The 20,103-nt window shown below is 35.5% G+C and overlaps 1 protein-coding gene across 5 annotated transcripts in view; it reads right to left on the reverse strand.

Moving 5' to 3' along the window:
* LOC106078913 (uncharacterized) overlaps nucleotides 1-20,103 on the reverse strand; it is a 179,106-nt gene that overhangs the window by 51,152 nt on the left and 107,851 nt on the right. For all 5 annotated transcript variants that reach the window (XM_056039144.1, XM_056039146.1, XM_056039145.1 and 2 more), the window contains 2 exons: nucleotides 320-517; nucleotides 34-147 (listed from right to left, as the gene is read on the reverse strand). In XM_056039144.1, the coding sequence (XP_055895119.1) occupies nucleotides 34-147; nucleotides 320-517 (312 nt within the window). The remainder of the gene's footprint in view (nucleotides 1-33; nucleotides 148-319; nucleotides 518-20,103) is intronic.

Raw genomic sequence — 20,103 nt, forward strand, 5'->3', positions numbered from 1 at the left:
CCAAGAAATGTACAAGAAGTTATTAAAACTTACTTTCCTAGAGTATTGTATAAAATACCACGTTGTAGATAGGACATTATGTTTTCCTCTGTATCATTTAGAAGCAATGAAACACTCAAATCTAAAAGTGCTTTTTCTGGGTTGGCTCTTGATATATACAAAAAAATTATTTAAAATGAAAAATATATAAATACACAACTGAATTTATTCACGTTAGATACATAGAATTTACCTTTCATAAGTATTAAATATTATTTACAAATGAATAGGTCTGCAATATTCAACAGAATATGTAGCAAACATTGAAAATGTCACTAACTTTCGTAGTATACAAGCTCTCTGATAAAATGCTTGCCAGTTGTTTGGATCTAGATGTATTGTAGCACTCAAATCTTGAAGAGATGCTACCCAGTTCATCATCTTTGCATAAGCTCTTGCTCTGAAAATTCTGGCCTTGACATTGAAAGGCTCAACTTTGAGAAGTTCAGAGAAATCATTGATTGCATTTCCCCAGTTCCTAATTTTAAAATTAACAATTTACATTAAGGAAAATGATATTACTTTTCCATAATTATAAATCATATTATTTTAAATTTTAAAAATTATATTCAATCTTGCAAAAATGAACATTTAAAATATATTGATTGACATATTTTATGCTCAACATCTCTAATAATAGGTAGTATCTACAGACCACCAAATTGTAGCTTACAGTATATGCAGTAATTATGAAATCAACTTTCATTACTTAAAGAAAAGCATAAAACTGCAGTTTTTGGATTATAGGTGACTTCAACCTCCCCGATATTAATTGGAAATCATTAACCACAGATCACCATCATAACCTTAAGGATATTAATGAACTATCAAAGAAACAATAAGCAATTTAAATTTAAATCTAATTCTTTAAACAAAATCTAGACTAAAAAGCAGATCTATTTCTAACTAGCAGACCTGGATTAGAGGTAAATTTTGAAATAATCCCTGAACCATGATATCGTTAAAATACACAGTAAAATAAAAGCAGTAACCAATATAAAATCCAAAGGGATAGGCTAAAAGCAAATGCAAACTAAAACAATTACACCAAGCTGCATTAAACTTCCAAAAGACATTCCTAACATAAAAAAGACACAAACCAGCCAGTTGATGACCTTTGGAATTTCATTAAAATAAACACTATCGAAAGTCAAATAGGCCTACCAACTAAATACTCATCGAACAAAATAAATAAAAAGCTGTTTTAATAATAAATTAAAGAATCTTTGTTGTTTTTTTTTATTATAAGAAACTAACACAGAAAGTACCTTAAACATCTAACCCCAAAAAATTAACAGACAGCTGCAGAGCGAGTACATATGGCCATTAAAAAGAGAAGATAATTTAACACATAACGATAATGAAATTAAAGCTAACATTCTTAATAAATATTTTGCATCAGCATTCTCAGCCCCAGGAGACAAAGAAATACTAATAAATTTAAAATGAAACTTAAAATATCTTAGTGATTATGTTCATACATAGATATAGTAAGCGATAACTATTTGTATGGCCAGCGGCATATGGCTGGATATTATTAATATTCTTGATTCTATTCTTTATTCTCAATAAAACACATGTCTATTTATACCGACATTTTGGTGTATCGTAACGACTTATTATAGATGTAAGTTAATTGCAGTTCAAGCTCCACTCCACGCACCTGCAAATGAATAACCCACGCTCATGTCAACCAGTACGACTCAACATTATTACAAGCAAGCAAAAGGATACATAATGTTAGCTACAACTAAAGTGATCCAAGTTAAAGTTTTCATAAGTACCCTTTAGCCAAGTAAAAAAGAACCTGACAATGGTATTCCAGCTAGATTGCTCACAGAACTAAGCCACGAGCTAGCACCTGTTTTCATAATACCTTTTCAGGCATCACTAAATTAGAGTACCAAGGGACTAGAAAGAAGCTAATGTCACTCCTCTATTTACAAAAAAAATGAGACAAATCTGACCGGGAAACTACAGATCATTATCACTCACCGACATCACATGTAAAACACTAGAACACATAATATGTAGAAACATCATAATTCAGTTAAATGAACATAATGACCTCACTCCATACCAACATCGCTTTAGGAAATAAAGGTCATGTGAAAGTCAATTAATAATAATAATAATAATCTTTATTTTCCGTATGGAAATTTGTCTTACAATTTGTGCATTACACCAAACAAAAAACATTATAACTATAAGAAACCAAAGTGTACATTCACACCAGACTCACTCATAATTTACATGTGACAAATTTTATACCAGATTGTTCTTATTTAATGATTTGATTGCCAGGGGAACAAAAGAGTGTTTGTGTCTGTTTGTCTTTGCTATCGGTGTCTTGTATCTCTTTTGTGATGGTAAAATCACAAAATCCTGACACAAAGGGCGATTCTTTATTTCTAGGATCTTGTTAGCTTTTTTATAGATGTTTGTCTCAAACAGCTGCCCAAATGTTTTTTTTTTTTTTTTGATAATGATTTTACCAGCAGCATATAGGATTCTAAAAATTTTTTTTTTATTTTTAATGCTCAGATTGCCATACCAGGCACTGATATTGAACCCTAAAATATTGCAGATGTGAGCGTGATAAAACATAGCCAAGGCCTTTTCGCTAACATTAAACGAGGACAGCTTTCTTAGTAATCGTAAACTTTGCTGCCCTTTCTTTGCTGATATAATCAGTATTTGCAGAAAAATTCAGTTTATTGTCTAGGATAGTACCAAGGTATTTAAATGTTTGCACTATTTCAATAGTCTCTCCAGCTACAGAAACAATATCACTTTCCTTCTTTTCCCTACGAAAATCGATTTCTTTGGTTTTTTTTACATTTAATAATAAAAAATTATCTTTACAATATTTTTCAATCTGTTCTATTTCTCTGAAATACTCATTTACGTCTGAGGTCTCTGAGAGCAGGGAAAGAAGAGCCGCATCATCAGCGAATTTTGTGAAGGAGCAAAAAGGACTATCGGATTAAAAATCATTGGTGTACAAAATGAACCACAGATGGCGATGTCACAGATCCCTGGGGCGCCCCTGTGTTAACTATGCGTGCATTTGATATAACATTGTTTACCCTAATCCTCTGAGATCTCTGGGTCAAAAATTCATTAGCCCATAGTATTATGTATGGACTAATCTTCAACGCTTTCATCTTTTTAATAAGTAAATGAAGTTGTATAGAGTTAAAAGCTGATGAGAAATCAATAAAGAACAATCTTACATAAGTGTTCGGTAAGTCCAGATGTTTGTAGACACAGTTTAAAATATTTAGGATGGCATCGTCTACACCTTAACCCTTTTGATAAGCAAATTGTAAAGGGTCTAACTTACTACAAAGATCATTCAGAAGAAATATTTTAACCAATTTTTCTAAACATTTAGACACAATGGAAGTAAGTGAAACAGGTCTATAGTCATTCATTTCCTTCGGTTTGGAAACCTTTGGTTCAGGTACAATTATAGATAACTTCCACACAGGTAGTATCTCATGGTTTAGAAATGAAGTGGTAAAAATATATTGGAAAGGTTCAGCTAGTTGTTCAGCACATTCTTTTAAGATTCGCCCTTTTATTCCATCAGACCCACCAGCTTTCATTGGGTTGACGTTTTTGAAAATGTTGCAGACTTGCTCTTTAGTAATCGCTTATTCTAAACAGTTGTTAACATTGACATCCTCAAGGGCTTTGAGTCTTAGATAATTAAAATCTTTCGTGTCGAAGCGACAATAGAAATCATATAACTCATTGGCTAATGTTTTTTCGTCTCTTGTAGCAAGATTATTTTTACTTTTGACTTGTGCTCCTGACATGATACCCCTCGCCTGTCTCATGTCACTTGTCTTAATCGTGTCTTCCAGCTTGGTGCAATAGTTTCTCCTCCCTTCCTCAAGAACGACGTTGAGATTTCGTTGAGCTCTTTTCCTTGTCTGTCCATCGCCACTCATAAATGCTCTTTTCTTTTTGATTATTTCCCGTTTTATTTTTGCAGTGACCCATGGTTTATTGTTGGGGTAGATATTGATACTCTTAGTACTGATACACATGTTTTCACAGATTTTGATGTAATTTGTCACTGTGTCGACCCATTCTTCCAGATTTGAAGTGGTCTCTTTAAACAAATTCCAGTCAGTGCAGTATAGACAACCCTGTAGTTTGAGAATGTTGTCTTGAGTCCATTCTTTTTAATGATTTTTCCTTCTTTAAGTTTCGTGCGGTAAGTAGGCAGCAGTTGTACTGTTTTGTGGTCCAATGATCCTAGTGGTGGCTTTTCACGAGTGTGAATGCTCCTTTGATGTTAATAGGATTAATTGATGATTTTTCAAAGGGATAGATAATATTGAAGAAACAGAAAAAAAACAAGGTTACAAAAGACAGTTTGTGTGGAAACACAAACTCAAAATCGGCCCCCGAAGTGGTCCACCCAGGCAGGCTTTAATATTTTCAGAAAGAACATCCGAATGAAATTATATCAAAGACAAATGAAAGATAAGAATGGAGAAAGAAGGTTAACAGATCTTGTGTAGTGCCCCAACGGTCCAGCAGATCAAAGGATAGGTGAAAGTGAATGTAAAGTTAGATGTGAACCTGGCCTAACTAGTTCCCCTTTCAGGGCAGATGATGTAAAGTTCATCTGTTTTTGTGGCTTACGGTTAACGAGGGTGTCATGTAGCCATCACAACGACCAACCGCCTTTACTTTTCCCCAACTAATGTCAGGTACCCATTAGAGCTCAGTGGACGCCAAAAGATTCCAAAGTTAAAAATCCCATTCTTCACCAGGATTCGAACCCGGGACCCCGGTTCCGAAGCCAAGCGCTTTACCGCTCAGCCACCGTACCTCCCCTGGCATAACTGATGTCTTATAATTGATCTAATTTTATTGAACAATGTACAATCTCTTATTCGAATCCTCAAACAAAATTTTAAAAAAATTTACGCAATAAAAAAAAAGTTCATGAAAATGAAGTTTACAAGATTACTATTCGTTTTAAATGAGGTCTAACTTATAATGCATACTAATTAGCTTTTTCTCTTTAAAAAACTGCTTGCATAACTGATTTTAAAAATTAGATTTTTCGCTTTCAGAAAAAAAAAAAGTAGCCGTTGCATCAGAACTTTGAATGGTCTAAAATATTGTGATGTCCGATTTGCAATATCTTTTCTAGTTTACGAGATCTAAACGGGACGGACGGACAGACGGTCAGACATTTCGCACAAAACTAATAGCGTCTTTTCCCCTTTCGGGAACAGCTAAAAAAGACTTTTGTAAGGCATTCGACAAGGTTAACCGCCATAGCCTCCTTAAAAATTTAAGATACTTTGGTATTAATGGTTCATTACGTCAATGGATTCAGGATTTTATAATAGGAAGGAACAAAATGTAATAATAAATGGCTCCAAACCAACACCAATAATAGTAAATTCAGGTCTCAAGGAACAGTATTAGGGGCACTAATGTTTTAAATTTACATAAATAGTTTACCAAATTGCATTAGTTCAGGAAAAAAAAGTCAGACTATTTGCAGACGATTAAATTATATATATATATATTAGTTGTGCACCGGATAGTACTTTTGATATTCGACCGGAGCCGGATAATGCCGAATAGTAAAATATTGATTTTCGGCAGGAGCCGGATATCTAAATGTAATTGTGTTGCTGAACATTTTACAAAACTGTTAAATAACATACCTATATTGATATTAATTTTTATTTCCTTTTATATACCTTTTTGTTTTAAACTCTGTTCTTGATTGATTTATTGAAGCCTAACAGTATTTATAAACAGATAGGCATATCACAAATTAATCTGTGTAGCATGAGTGTGTCTGTATGTATGTACGAGGCCACCAACTATAAAGGATGTGTGTCAATGTAAAATATTGTTATAACTCTGCCATGCGCACCGCAAGCCAGGCTAGTGCAGAAAGAAGGTTCGCACTATTAGTGACAAGACTAAGTCGGATGTTGACATAAGGGGAGAGAACGATTTCCGCCTAAGCGACAGCTGATGTAAAGATGTTGTGTTCAAGACATGTTGTTCTGCATGTATTTGTGATGTCCTGTAAATAAACATCGATGTCTCGTTGAGTTTCCTCCCTTCAGTTGCTATACTTGGTGTCAGAAGTGGAATTATAGGCAACTCAACGAGAGGAGGTAGGCTTTGATGACAATGACATATTTGAAGCTATTACATCAGCTCTCAATTAAAGAGCTAAGACAAGAGCTTCGGGACCAAGGTTTAAAATCCGTCGGTAGCAGGGAAACGCTCGCGGCTCGTCTGCGGCAAGCCCTGATCGATGAAGACGAAGATCCGGATACCTACCTATTTGAAATTGAACCGGAGATTTATGAGCTTATTGGCAAGATAATTGAAAGTATTGATGCAATGTGTGAACAAATTAACAGTATGGGGAACAAAGTAGATAAAATGGTGTCTCAAATGAAAGAAAGAGTAGACTCGTTGGTAAAGGAGCAGTTGCCTGTAGACTCGTTGGTAAAGAAGTTGCGTGGTCAAGACTGTAGCTGCACAAACAGTGGTGACGGAGACGCTGGGGATTGGAGCGCCGTCTGTGTCTGTGTTGTGGGCAAGTCTTGTGGTGGTGACTTTCAAGACGAGAAACATGACAACGATTGCTGTGATGATCTCAACGGGATGTACCGAATCGAACGGAAAGAGACTAATGAAGAAACTGAAGTCTGTTACGTGCCTGAAGCGTTTGTTCCAATTGGACCTGTTACCAGTACCTCAATGAGCCGGACGGAGCAAGACAACGTTGGGTCTGCGTCCAAGCCTGTTGCTATGGACTTTAAAGACCTCTGCCTATCTGCCGGTGCCTACGGGGGAAATTGGAAGCTCGACAACTGCATCCAGAATTTTATCATGAGCTGTACGTCCGACGCATCACAAAGGGAATGGGGATGCCAAGAAAACTACAAACAAGGCATGTGTACTTCTGCCATCATCATCGACATTGGCATAGACCAGTGTTTCCCAAACTGTGTTCGCCGAACCTCAGTGTTGTGGCTTGAATAGGTGTTTCATGAACTACTGGCATAATTAACTAGTACACAAATTGTAAGACAAATTTCCATATGGACAATAAAGATTATTATTATATTATAAGTCACCATGTGAATTATCTCTTTAAAAAAAATAAAGTTTGGGAAACATTGGCATAGACGAATGTCAATAAACCCAGGCTAAATCTGAGCTGTCAAGAGGAAGACATTCGAAACTTGAACCTATTTTACTGACTTAGACCCTCCCGCGACGTTCGGAGCATTTCCAGTCAAGCTTATTCCACAAAAATCTGTCACTGGTAATCATGGGCGTAGCCAGGATTTTTTTCGGGGGGTTTGGGGGGATACCCCCCCCCCGCGAAATTTTGTAAAAAATTTATGTGTGTGTACATCATCTTTATTACATTCTGACCCTTCATTCTTTCGGAAGACGTTTATTGTGCCCTAGATTAGGTTTTTCCTGGAGTTAGTGGAAAATTTGTAGATTTCCCCCCATTGCCAGCAAGGGGGTCTGGGGGAGCGCTAGGAGCTTCCCCATCGGGGGGTGGAGCCCCGCCACAAAGTACTATTTCTGGTATTGATGTGGTGGAATAAGTCCGCCGATCGGTTCGTTTGCACTTCCCGATGGGGATGATGGCCTGCGACTCCTAGGGGCAAAGTCTTAGAGCCACAACGTGGTAAATATTTGGTTGATGTTATATAGGCACATAGATAGGCACAAGCAAAACGCAAAGCTTATTGGGTTTGTGGAAGAACAAGTATTTAATAAAGATAAATTAAGAAGAAATACAGTCAGTGAGTGAGGGGGGGGGTGTACAGGAAGATTTAGGATTTTATGATAACGTTTAAGATAATATCATCACTGGGATATTGCTCATAAAGATTCGTGTATGGTTTGCTTATTCGGCTGTCTCTCACTTATCTGTTATGCAAGGTTCTCCTTCGGGGTGGGGTAAGTTGAAGCTCCGTTGTGTTGTAGCCAGTTGCTGGTGCCCTGCAGGTAGGCAGGCACTAGTGTGATGAATATGAGGATGCCACGCGGTGGGCTTACTCCTGTGGTAGTTGCATACCGGTCCTGGGACGTCAGCCTGGAATGCCTTCGGTTCGGGTCGAGGGTGATGAGTGACACACCCTCAACGGGAATGTGTGGAGAGCTGCTGAGGTCTGCCTTCAGGCAACAAAACAGGCAAGCCCTGGTGTAGGAGGCTTTGAAATGAGACATGAGAGGAGCCTGAATTATTAAACCATACAGGCTGGTTGGCGAGGGGCGCATCCTTGATAGGAGCGTCTCCCTCAGGCTAACTACGATACTTGTCAACAACATTTTACTAGGTCTAGTAACAAATGCTGTACAAATAATACAATAATAATAATACAAATATAAATGTACAAGGCAGGGGCATAAATGAGGAGGGGAACAGGGGGACCATATTACAGGGTTGTAGCCCCTGTGACCTCATTGACCCACAGGTAAACAAGTCCGCGGTCACTCGTGACCAGAGGACCGTGACAAGAAGAAGGGAGGGGGGTGCAAAAGGGCACATAACTATGCAGGTCGACAAGCTGAAAATAGTGGGGTAGACACGCGAGACTGATTCTCGGGCCTAAGGATGCATGGCAACAGCACAGTATGTGCATAACCAAAACAAGCATAATCATAATGTATATATATGTGCACATATACAGGTACATATTGTAATGACACAAGATGCGTAGAAGTTGATGTGAATCGGGTTTTTCCTAAGTAATGTGACGAGTAAGAACAGAGTAGGATAATGAACAAGAAGAATAACGGACAAGACGCCTAAGAGGACGACGCTAGGCTAGTGACGACAGAGGACTGTGCCCTTTTTATTGTTTATTAAATTGTTGAAGTTATCAGCCTGCGTTATTAAGTATATTCTTGATTCATTCTGTTGTTGTGTCATATGGACTCGCATGCACCAGTAACATATATATACTCATCAACAAAATAGACCATCAACAGATGTGGCGACCCACGACGGCCAGGGCGTCATTTTGATCTACAATCTAGTTAACTTCGTGTTCTGGATATATCTATCTACAATTCTACACTTGGCGAAGTACACTGGAGAAGTACTGGATTAACATTCGTTTATTTCTACTAGATCTACCCTACGTCTGTGCTAATTATCTGGACTGCAGCTGGATTTTGGCATCTTTGTTCCAGTGGATCTAGACTTTCTATTAGAGAAAATTCGAAACCGTTACCAGCGTCTAGCTTTGTCAGCCATGTTGGATATTTTTAGATTGAACTTGGATCTATATTGACTAGATCTATATCTATTGTGTCTGAATCCAGAACTATTTCGTCCGTTGAAGTGATTTAGGGCAGTCCGTCGTCAGTATACCTCTACCTATATACCTCAAGAGTGAAGATACCTCATTTTGTCAGGTTTATTTGTTTATTGTGAGTACGGGAAGTCACCTGAGTCTACATATCTAGTATCTACAAGCTGACCGTTGGAGTCACCTTGTCAGGTTTGTTTTTCAAGCTATTATTAATTGACTGTTGCAGTGTTGCTGAGCTTACAATCTAATCTACACACGAGTGATGGTATACCCTACTACCACACTGCGTGACCATCTATTCAACTTGTAAAGTTGACTAATTTATATTCATCAAAAGAGAGAGTTGGACTTTGTCATTTTTTTTACCTCTCTTGAGACAGCACCACCAGCTTGTCTCAGTATTGACTTATGTTCCTGACCTGAAGACAGAAGCCAGCACCAACAGATCATCAAGTGGAACCGGAACCTTGGAACCCTACCAGAGGACTTTATCTGAGAACCGTACCATACTGTGGCAGCAACAGGAGAGATTGGCCTAACTCAGTACTGCCTGTCGAGTAGCCATTGTGGGAGCACACCTTGCCTTGCCTAAGACAAAGACAGTGGGGAACTTGTGTGGAACTGACCGTTGTAGCTCCGTGGACTGAACAAAGGGGATCTAACTAAAGATAAGTTTATTTTTTCTCTCCATTATTATTAAATTAAGTCTATTAGGGACAGTAGATCTTTGTTAAGAGCAGGTTGCCTGATAAGGGCGTCATTATAGGACACATTAGAAAGTGGACCTGCTCCATTTAATAAAGTCTCAATGATTGTTTAGATTGTCTTGTTTTGTTCGTATCCACGTACATTTTATTTTTTTTAGAAGTCAAGTGAAGTCATCTTTATTTGTCTCTTTCAGTGTATACTTCCTCTAAAAAGTCTCATCTCATTAGAATAGATTTATTTTTTTTGTGTCTTATTACGTTTATTTTACATTATTCTTATTATATATTAGTAATTTTATCTTAAGTAGATAAGGTAAGCCACGTTTAATCTAGATTATAAATTCTAGATTGTTTCCAGGTATTAACTAAATTGTTATACCTATGAGAGCCTTAGATCTATTTTATCCTGAAGACAACTGAGTCTAAGGAGTAATTATTTATATATAGATCTTTTGTCCCGATTAATCGGTTGACATTATTTTATAGATGTGTTTAAACACAGTCTAATTGGTCAGAATAAAATTTTTTGTCAGTATCACTGGATTGTGATTTACTGTTGGAGGTATAATATTGATTTATCTATTTGAAGTTGTATTGAAGTTGTATTGAATCTAGACTAGTGACTAGAATAGTCCTAGGGGTATTTATTGGCAAGAAGTAAGTCCATTGAATTAAGTATTGAGGTATTGATATTTGTTTATGTGGTCTAAAGTAAGTCCACTGAATTAAGGTGATATAAAATTTTGAGTTGTATTCAAGTATTGTGGCTGTGAGTAAGTCCACTGAGGTAATATTTCTTGATATAACATTGAGCGAAGGTATTTAAATATATAAATATATATATATATTACAAGAAGTATTTGAAAGTGAGTTTTTGTGAAAACTAAATTGTGATATTTAGGCCAATAGGGAGGCCATATCAAAACTATATCGAGACATTGTTTAAAATAAAATAAGCATAATGGCAACAGCTCCAAACTTTGATTATATGGAGACTTTTCGCCAGCAAATTATTACTGAGGCTAAACAGCTAGAACTTAAAGGGAAGGATCTAACTAGCTATGTGCAGCAAATGGTGACAATAGAGAGAGATAGAATAGATAAAGAAAGAAGAGAAGAAACAGAGCGTAGAGAGAAAGAAAAGGATAGGGAAGCACAATTAATAAAAGAAGAAGCAGATAGGAAATTACAATATGATCTTGAGAAATTGAGAATTGAAGCTGAACAAAATAAACAAAAAGTTAATAGCAATAATACTAATGATAGATCTAATACTAATACTACCAATGCCCCAGACAATCACATTGAAACCAATAATTGTAATAATCACACAAACAACACTAATATTTCAAGTGATAACAACCATTGGTTGAGGAAAAAACTACAACCCTTTCAGGAGGCTAGAGATTGTATTTCAGATTACCTAAAGAGATATGAAATTAAAATGGTTAATTGTAATATAAGGGAGGAAGAGTGGTCTCAAATTTTGTTAGACTTTGTACAAGGGCAAGCTCTTACAATTTGTCAAAACCATAATCATACTGTACAAAATAGCTACCAAATTTTAAAAAAGGAATTGCTGAATGCATATGGACACAATGCCAGCACATTCAGAAAAAAATATTTTGAAAACACACCTTCCAATCAGATAGAACCACAAACCACTATAAATTTGGAAAAAGACTATTTTAATAAATGGCTGGGATTTGAGAAGATTGACAGTACCTTTGAGGGATTAAAAAATTTTATATTACTTGATAATTTTGTAGCTAAGTGTGACCCTCAATTACAATCATTTATCAAAGAAAGGAATCCCAAAGTTTTGGATGATGTTACTGAGATAATAAGAACATATAAAAATGCCTATCCCAACAACCTTTTTTCATGTAAAGATAAAAAGAATATTGATCTAGTGGGATATACACAGGAAAACAATGAAAGAAGTAGAAATAGAAGTAGGGATAGCCAACATTTTAGATATAGCAATAGTAGAGATAGGTCAAACAACAGGGAGGTTACATGTTATAGATGTGGGAAAAAAGGACATATGGCTATGAGATGCAGGGGAACACAAAACAGGTCAAACAGTAGGAATAATTATAATAGATCAAGTAGTACACATAATTACAATAGGACAGATAGTAGAAATAATTACAGAGCAGACAGTAGGAATAGGTACAGCAATTACAACAACAATTACAATAATAACACATACAATAGGAGTAAAAGCAGGGAATATAAAAATAGAGATTCTGACAGAGTGTTTTTTGTTAGGGAAAATAAAAACAATTTTGCTTTCTACCCAGCTTTTATTAACAATGTTCCAATAAAGGCAATCCGAGATAGTGGCTGTAACACACTCGTGGTTCGGGCTGATCTCATTGAGGCGCAATATTATAGGGGATATACAAGGAAAGTGGAGTTGGCAGATGGCAGTATAAAGGAATTTAAAGTATTTAAAGTGTTTATTGAGACACCTTTTTACACTGGCCATTGTGAGGGAGTAGCCATGCCTAACATGAGACATGATATGTTAATTGGAAACTTAACAGGTTTGAAGGAATGTTCAAGACAGGAAATTGAAGCATGGGAAAAGAAATATGAAAGGTTACAGCAGAATAGGAATACTGAAACAGATAATTACATTAGTAATATGGTAATAACCAGATCTAAGAACAAGCCAAAACAAGAAACTCAGGAACTTATTGATATGAATGATGAAATAGTTAATGGTGAAGAAGATAAAGAGAAAGAAGTTGAAATACAAGGTCAAAAACAAGACGAAACGCAAGCAGAAAAACAGAAAGATGGAACTGAAGAAATGAAAACAGAAGAATTGAAAGGAATAAACAAATTGGCTCAAGAACAAAAACAAGATAACATCATTGGGAAAACATATGACAAAATTAGTGACAGGAGAAATAATAACCCAATGGAGAAATATGTCATAGAAGAAGGAATACTATTTAGGAAAACAAAAATAAATGATAGAGAAATAAAACAATTAGTCTTACCACAAAAGTATTGGAAGGATGTCATGATTTTGTCACATGACAGTAATTTAAGTGGACATAGGGGTATAAAGAAATGTTTTAGAAATTTAGCAACTCAAGTATTTTGGCCTAAAATGAAAGGAACCATATCAAAATACATAAGATCATGTGATATGTGTCAAAGAAGGGGACTTAAGGGTAAATTAGGTAAAGCTCCATTACAGTCAATGGATGAACCAAATAAACCATTTCAAAAAATAGCAATAGACATCATAGGACCTTTAACTAAAACAGAACATAATAATAAGTACATATTGACAATAGTAGACATGTTCAGTAGATATCCTGAAGCAGTGGTATTATCCAATATAGACACAGAAAATATTATTAATGCTTTAGATCAAAAGTTCATAGTCAGACATGGGATACCAAAAACATTACTATCAGACAATGCTTCTATGTTTACATCTGAGTTATTTAAAAGATGGATATTAAAATATGGTATAGAACACATTAAATCATCGCCATTCCACCCGGAAGCCAACGGGCTTTGTGAACGCCTTAACGGTGTTATAAAAAGATCCTTAGCTAAAATTGTAGAAAATAATCAGAAAAACTGGGATCAATATATTAATTTTGTTCTATTTTCTATTAGAAATAATATTCATGAGGCAACTCAATTTTCACCATATGAGTTAGTACATGGAAGGAAACCTAGGGATGAAATACAAATTTTTAAAGAAAGTTTGATCTTAAATAAAATAGAAAAGGAAAATGACAATGAAACAGCTTTAGATTTAAAACAAATATGGGCGGAAGCTTTTGAGAATAACATGAAATATAAAGAAACAGTACATGAGAACTTAAATGAAAAAAGAAAATTAAGAACATTGGAGGTAGGAGACAAGGTATTACTTTTGGTAATTGACTTAAAAAACAAATTAGGAAAACAGTGGAAGGGTCCATTTGTTGTTACAAATAAAACAAGTGAAGTAAACTATAAGATTAATATGAATGGAAAAATAAAAACATATCATATAAATAATTTGAAGTTATACAATGAGAGAAATGAAAATCAATTTCAAAATTTGGATACAGAAGTAAACAATGAAAATCAAACTCAAAAGTTAGATACAGAAACTGTGGAAAATGAAAATCAAGTAGATGAATGTTTAATTGTTTTAATCAATGAGGAAACTAATGAAAATGATATTAAAAATATTCCTATACTAGAAACTAAAGATAACCAAACATGGGAAAAACTGAATTTAGAAAATTTATCTCCAGAAAAAACAAAAGACATAATAAATGTAATCAATGATTTTAAAGAAATTTTTTCCAGTTTGCCAGGAAAAACAAATATCATAAAGCATGACATAAAGTTAACTAGTGACAAACCTATTTTCATGAAGCCTTATAGGATTCTATTACACTTACAGGGAAAAGTTAAAGATGAAATAGACAACTTATTAAAACTAGGAATAATAGAACCATCCAATTCAGCTTATGCTTCACCAATAGTTATAGCAAAGAAAAAGAATGGGGATATAAGGTTATGCATAGATTATAGACAGTTAAATAAGATAACTGAATTTGATCCTTACCCTATGCCTAACATTGATGACATATTACACAAATTGTCCAATGCTAAAGTATTTACAAAATTGGATCTGACAAAAGGATATTGGCAAATTCCTTTAACCAATAGAGCTAAACCTTATACTGCATTTATCACTCCTTATGGAATATTCCAATGGAACTTTATGAGCTTTGGGCTTATAAATGCTCCAGCTACCTTTAATAGGATGATGATGTCGGTTATAGGTCATAGAAAAAATGTAATCTGTTACTTAGATGATATATGCATTTTTCATGAGGATTGGAAAGAACATTTAAAAGGAATTAGGGAGATTTTTGAGTTAATTAAACAAAATGGTCTAACAGTTCAAGCAGAAAAGGTAGAGATAGGCTTAGAAGAAATCACATTTTTAGGACATAGAGTTAAAAATAATACTATCAGTCCCATTGAAGATAATGTAAAGAAGATATTAGAAATAGAAATACCAACAACACAAAAACAGATTAAATCAATACTAGGGATGATAAACTATTATAGAAAATACATACCAAATTTAGCAGAGATAGTTGATCCATTAAACCAGTTATTAAAGAAAGGACAGCCTAGAAAAGTGACTTGTAATAGAAAGTGTGCAGAAGCTATAGAGAAAGTTAAGCATATTTTTTCTACAAATTTGATATTGAGATTACCAGATGTTTCTAAAATATTCTATGTCACTACTGATGCTTCTGGTAGTGCTATAGGAGGTTGTTTGATGCAACAGTATGATAAATTACACCCAATAATTTATGTAAGTAGGAAATTATCTGATACTGAGAAGAGATACAGTGTCATAGAGAAGGAGGCTTTAGCTGTTGTTTGGGTTGTAACTAAGTTGGAAAGCTATTTACTGGGAAACAAATTCATATTGTTATCTGATCACAGGCTTCTTAAGTTTATGCAAGAAAAAAGTATTAAAAATGGTAGATTATACAGGTGGTTTCTAATTTTACAAGAATATAATTTTCAATTGGAGGCTATTAGGGGAGAAATTAATATTGTAGCTGACATGTTGTCAAGAGTTACAGTGAGATAAACTGTTGTAAATAATGATTATTCATTTTGATTTGTTTATGCATGTATATATATGTATATGTTCTAGTCAATGGGTATGAATAAGTTGTTTATATAAGGACTATATATTTTATTTCCTTTAAAGGAAGATAACTCAGTAAAATATAAATTGGGAATTTTATTAAATCAAGGGAGATAACTATAAAATTTCAATAATTGAAGTCAAAAGTGTAAATTAAAGTAAGTATGATCATCTACAGTCATTATTTTTTTATATAATCATTATCATCCATTAGTAAAAGGCTAGGTCAGTTTGGAAATGGTAAGTGGAGAGAAAATATACTTATTGGTACCCAACAAAAAAGTTAGGTAGAATAATTTGGAAAGTTGTTTTGACACAAATATTACATTTTGTCTGACAGGAGGGGTTTGGTGTGATATGAGACAACCATCAACGTACATATAGCCAATAACAGTATTTACTCTGAAAAACTCTGTTTTATGCCTATGGAGTCAGCAAAGGCATCTTCGTATGTGGACTATATACATGTGTATTTATTCTGAAAAACTCTGTTTTATGTCTGTGGAATCGACAAAGACATCGTCGTATGGGGACTGTATACATGTCTTGATGGACTTAGTACTATTGGTTGGTGAAACTATTACACTGTACTATACTATTTTATCGTCAATGAGTGATGATTAGAACACCGCATACCAGATATTTTCTTACTAATAACTGTATTGTTTTCTTGGTGTCAACATTCAACTACAGTGTGAACTTTGTGACATATGAACATGGACAATTTTACCAGGAACTGATGAAGATGGGAAACATGATGATGTCCATCAAGATCAAGATATATGTTTGTTTTGTCTTTCCCCAAAATTTTGGCCATGTATATTGTACAGACATGACAGTAGGGATAGTGTTTTAGACTGAAAAAAAAAAAAAATTGACAAAATTTTTTTTTGATAAAGGGGGGAGGAAATATGTAATGACACAAGATGCGTAGAAGTTGATGTGAATCGGGTTTTTCCTAAGTAATGTGACGAGTAAGAACAGAGTAGGATAATGAACAAGAAGAATAACGGACAAGACGCCTAAGAGGACGACGCTAGGCTAGTGACGACAGAGGACTGTGCCCTTTTTATTGTTTATTAAATTGTTGAAGTTATCAGCCTGCGTTATTAAGTATATTCTTGATTCATTCTGTTGTTGTGTCATATGGACTCGCATGCACCAGTAACATATATATACTCATCAACAAAATAGACCATCAACAATATGCACAGGTAAGAAAATGATCTAGACGCGAGTAGGTCCAGATGAATATGGATATGAATAAATAACAAATGCATAAATAAATATTAGGATTAACTAAATTGTAAGGTGGATGTCCACCGTTGGGAATACAGTCAACATTGACGAGTTATTAAGGAGCACATATTCATAGAGATTTACAAATATAATATTTGGAAGCAAACAAGTATTAACATGGTAATGATACATGAACGTAAATGTTACAGGCGAAGACACACTAAATAATAATGATAAAGTTTTTCCAACTCACCCGCTTTGCCTTACACAAGTTCCCAAATGAATCGTTGACTTGAGAGTCTTCTGACTTCTCAGTGATTCTGATCTAGAATGGCATTAACCTGAAACTTTCGTCTCCGGCTTTTATAGGTTCCCGAACGGTATGTTAAGAGTAGTGATGATCCAATGGCCAGCGAGTCTTTAGAGTTTAGAATTGTTAAATTGGACCAATCTTGTCATTTGGGGGTCATTCACCTGACTTCTTTAACCCGCGACCCGGGGGGGGGGGACGAAGGAGGATGAAAGCGGAACCATACCATAATTATCAGGCTGGACCATCGCTCGACGGTACAGCGGACGGAAACGATTTGAATAGCCCTGGGCGTTAGGAGTGTCGACTCAAAGGGATGTACGTGGACACCAAATTTTAATGTCCCTGGACTTTACGGTTGCTTGCTTTTGTTTCGGCGTTTGGGGCGTAACTTTCAATTTTAATGTTCCTGAACTGAACGGCTGCGTACGTTTGTTTCGGCGTCTGGGTGTAACTTGGGATGTGTGTTTATGGCCTATAATTTGGGGGTTGGATCTAACCTTGGTGTAATAGATTGTTTGTGTTCTACCCTGGTCAGTTTAGTGTAAAAGGGGCTATACAATGCTAACTAGTGGTTAAGAGGGGGGGGGGTTTAGTTCCGCACTGGTCAGTTCTGTATTGAGAAGGGACGCGTTTCGTCACAATTGAAAGCCAACAAAAGGCATATTCTGAGGTATTTACAGTGCATTTTCTTGCTATTAAAATGTTTCATTTCAAAAACTTAGTGTGCTATTCTTACTTAGACCCTCCCGCGCCGTTCGGCGCATTTGCCGTCAAGCTGTCTCCATAAAAATCTGTCACTGGTAATGTCTGAAGCCTCTTCCCACCTGTTCTGAGGACCTCCATGAATGTGTGGCGTCTAGTTGTACTAGGTTGTCATCGCAATTCTTATTATGCGTAATTCATTTTGTCGGAGAACATGTCCCGCAAACCTCATGTGATGCTCTGTCACAATCTTACTAAGGGGTCGACTCCCAGTTCGGCATAGGATTTTCTTCATTTAGACCCGATTTCTATAACTGACTCCTAAAATCTGTCTTAGCCATCTTTGTAGAGCCACATTTAGTGTTTTTCAATTTCGGCAGATGACTATTCACTGCACTTTATTAATTGAGCCCCGCCACTGGTAGAAATGTGTAACCTCTCTTGAATACGCTCTAGAAATCAGATGACTGTAGTTTGCTTTAGATTTAAATCGAAAAGGGAAGTTTTATCATCATAATCATCTGTTGGGAGTTTTAAACTAAATTTTTTTTAATTTTTTTTTTTAATTCAAAACCTCATTTAGCTACGGTAATAGAATTTGGTAACTGTAGTTTGCTTTAGAATAATATTAGAGATAGAGGCTTTCCACCTCAAAACGCTCTGTAGGGGGATTTTAAACTCAAAACCATCAGGAGGGGTTTTAAAAAGCCATCTGTAATAAAAGGGTTTAAACTCAAAACCCCCAATTGGCTTGGCTACGCTCAAATAATTTTAGTGTGTAATTTGCTATTTTATCTTGAAGAGGTATTTTTTTAGCATCAAACCCATCTGAAGGGGGTGGAAACTCAAAACCCCTTTTAGCTACGCTAATAGCATTTTAAGTGCGTAGTTTTCTTTTTTTAAATATATTGAAGAGGTATTTTTTACCTTCAAACCCTAATGAAGCGGGGGGGGGGGGCTTATTCACTACTTTCTCTCTTAAAAACTTGGTCCCTGGTGCTGTTATTCATTTATGTTTATTATATGTATGTATCATTTGTTTCAGCACCTAGCTTCAACTCTATGTTTACATTTACAGCATTATTGCTTGTACCCACTGAAGCTTCTATATGTAATGTGTTTATGTTGTCCACTTGTCTTTGTGAGAGATATACAATTAGATAGAGCCATCGTTTGTCTAATACATGCCTAACGGCTGTCTGTGTCGGCTCTATCGAAGCTGTTAGTGAACGGATGCTGCGACGGTGGGGGAGGGGCTAGCTGGGGCTTGTGACCTTTGACCACTGGGGTGGTAATTTGCATACGGGCAAAATGACTCTGGATCAGAAGAATGTTTTTTTTTTCCGATGGTCTAGAGGTCAGTTTCGCTTGGTGCGTTATCGCTAGGCGGTGATGTCGAATCCGGAGTCACAGGTTCGAGCCTCGGTCGGCGCATGCCCTTATTTTCGTAACATTTTAATTCACTACTTTCTCTTTAGTAGACTTGGTCCCTGGTGCTGTTATTCATTTATGTTTAATATATGTATGGATTAAAAATGGTTAATAATAATAATAATAATAATATTAATAAGTTGAATGTCAAGGACCAAATAAATAAAATAAAGAGTAGGGGGTGTTTAGCTCTCCATTTAAAGATAGGCCTGGTCTTGTCTTTTACGCTAATAAAGATTTTCTTTTCTACAAAATAATTAGTTACTGGCTTACTGGGTTATGAAATCTCGCGGTTAGTGTTCAGTGTAGCTAATAGGAGATAGTTGACGAAGATTCCTAGACAATGGTGCACAGAGTTATATATAGCAGGATAAAGCCGCTTCCTTTTGTGCTTTTTGTCTGTCAGTCTGTCACGTTAAGATAAAAAAAATAAACTAAATCTATTGAAAATCTGATTTAACCTTTACTTTTCCTTCCAAAACCTAGCAAAAGATGTAATATACATACATACATACATACAAATATATATATATATTGGGCAAAGCCAGGATTTTTTTCGGGTTTGGGGGCATTTTCCCTCCTACCCCCATATATATATATGTTTATGTATGTTTA

This window comes from Biomphalaria glabrata, chromosome 8 (genome assembly GCF_947242115.1).
Source record: "Biomphalaria glabrata chromosome 8, xgBioGlab47.1, whole genome shotgun sequence".
NCBI classification, from domain to species: domain Eukaryota; kingdom Metazoa; phylum Mollusca; class Gastropoda; family Planorbidae; genus Biomphalaria; species Biomphalaria glabrata.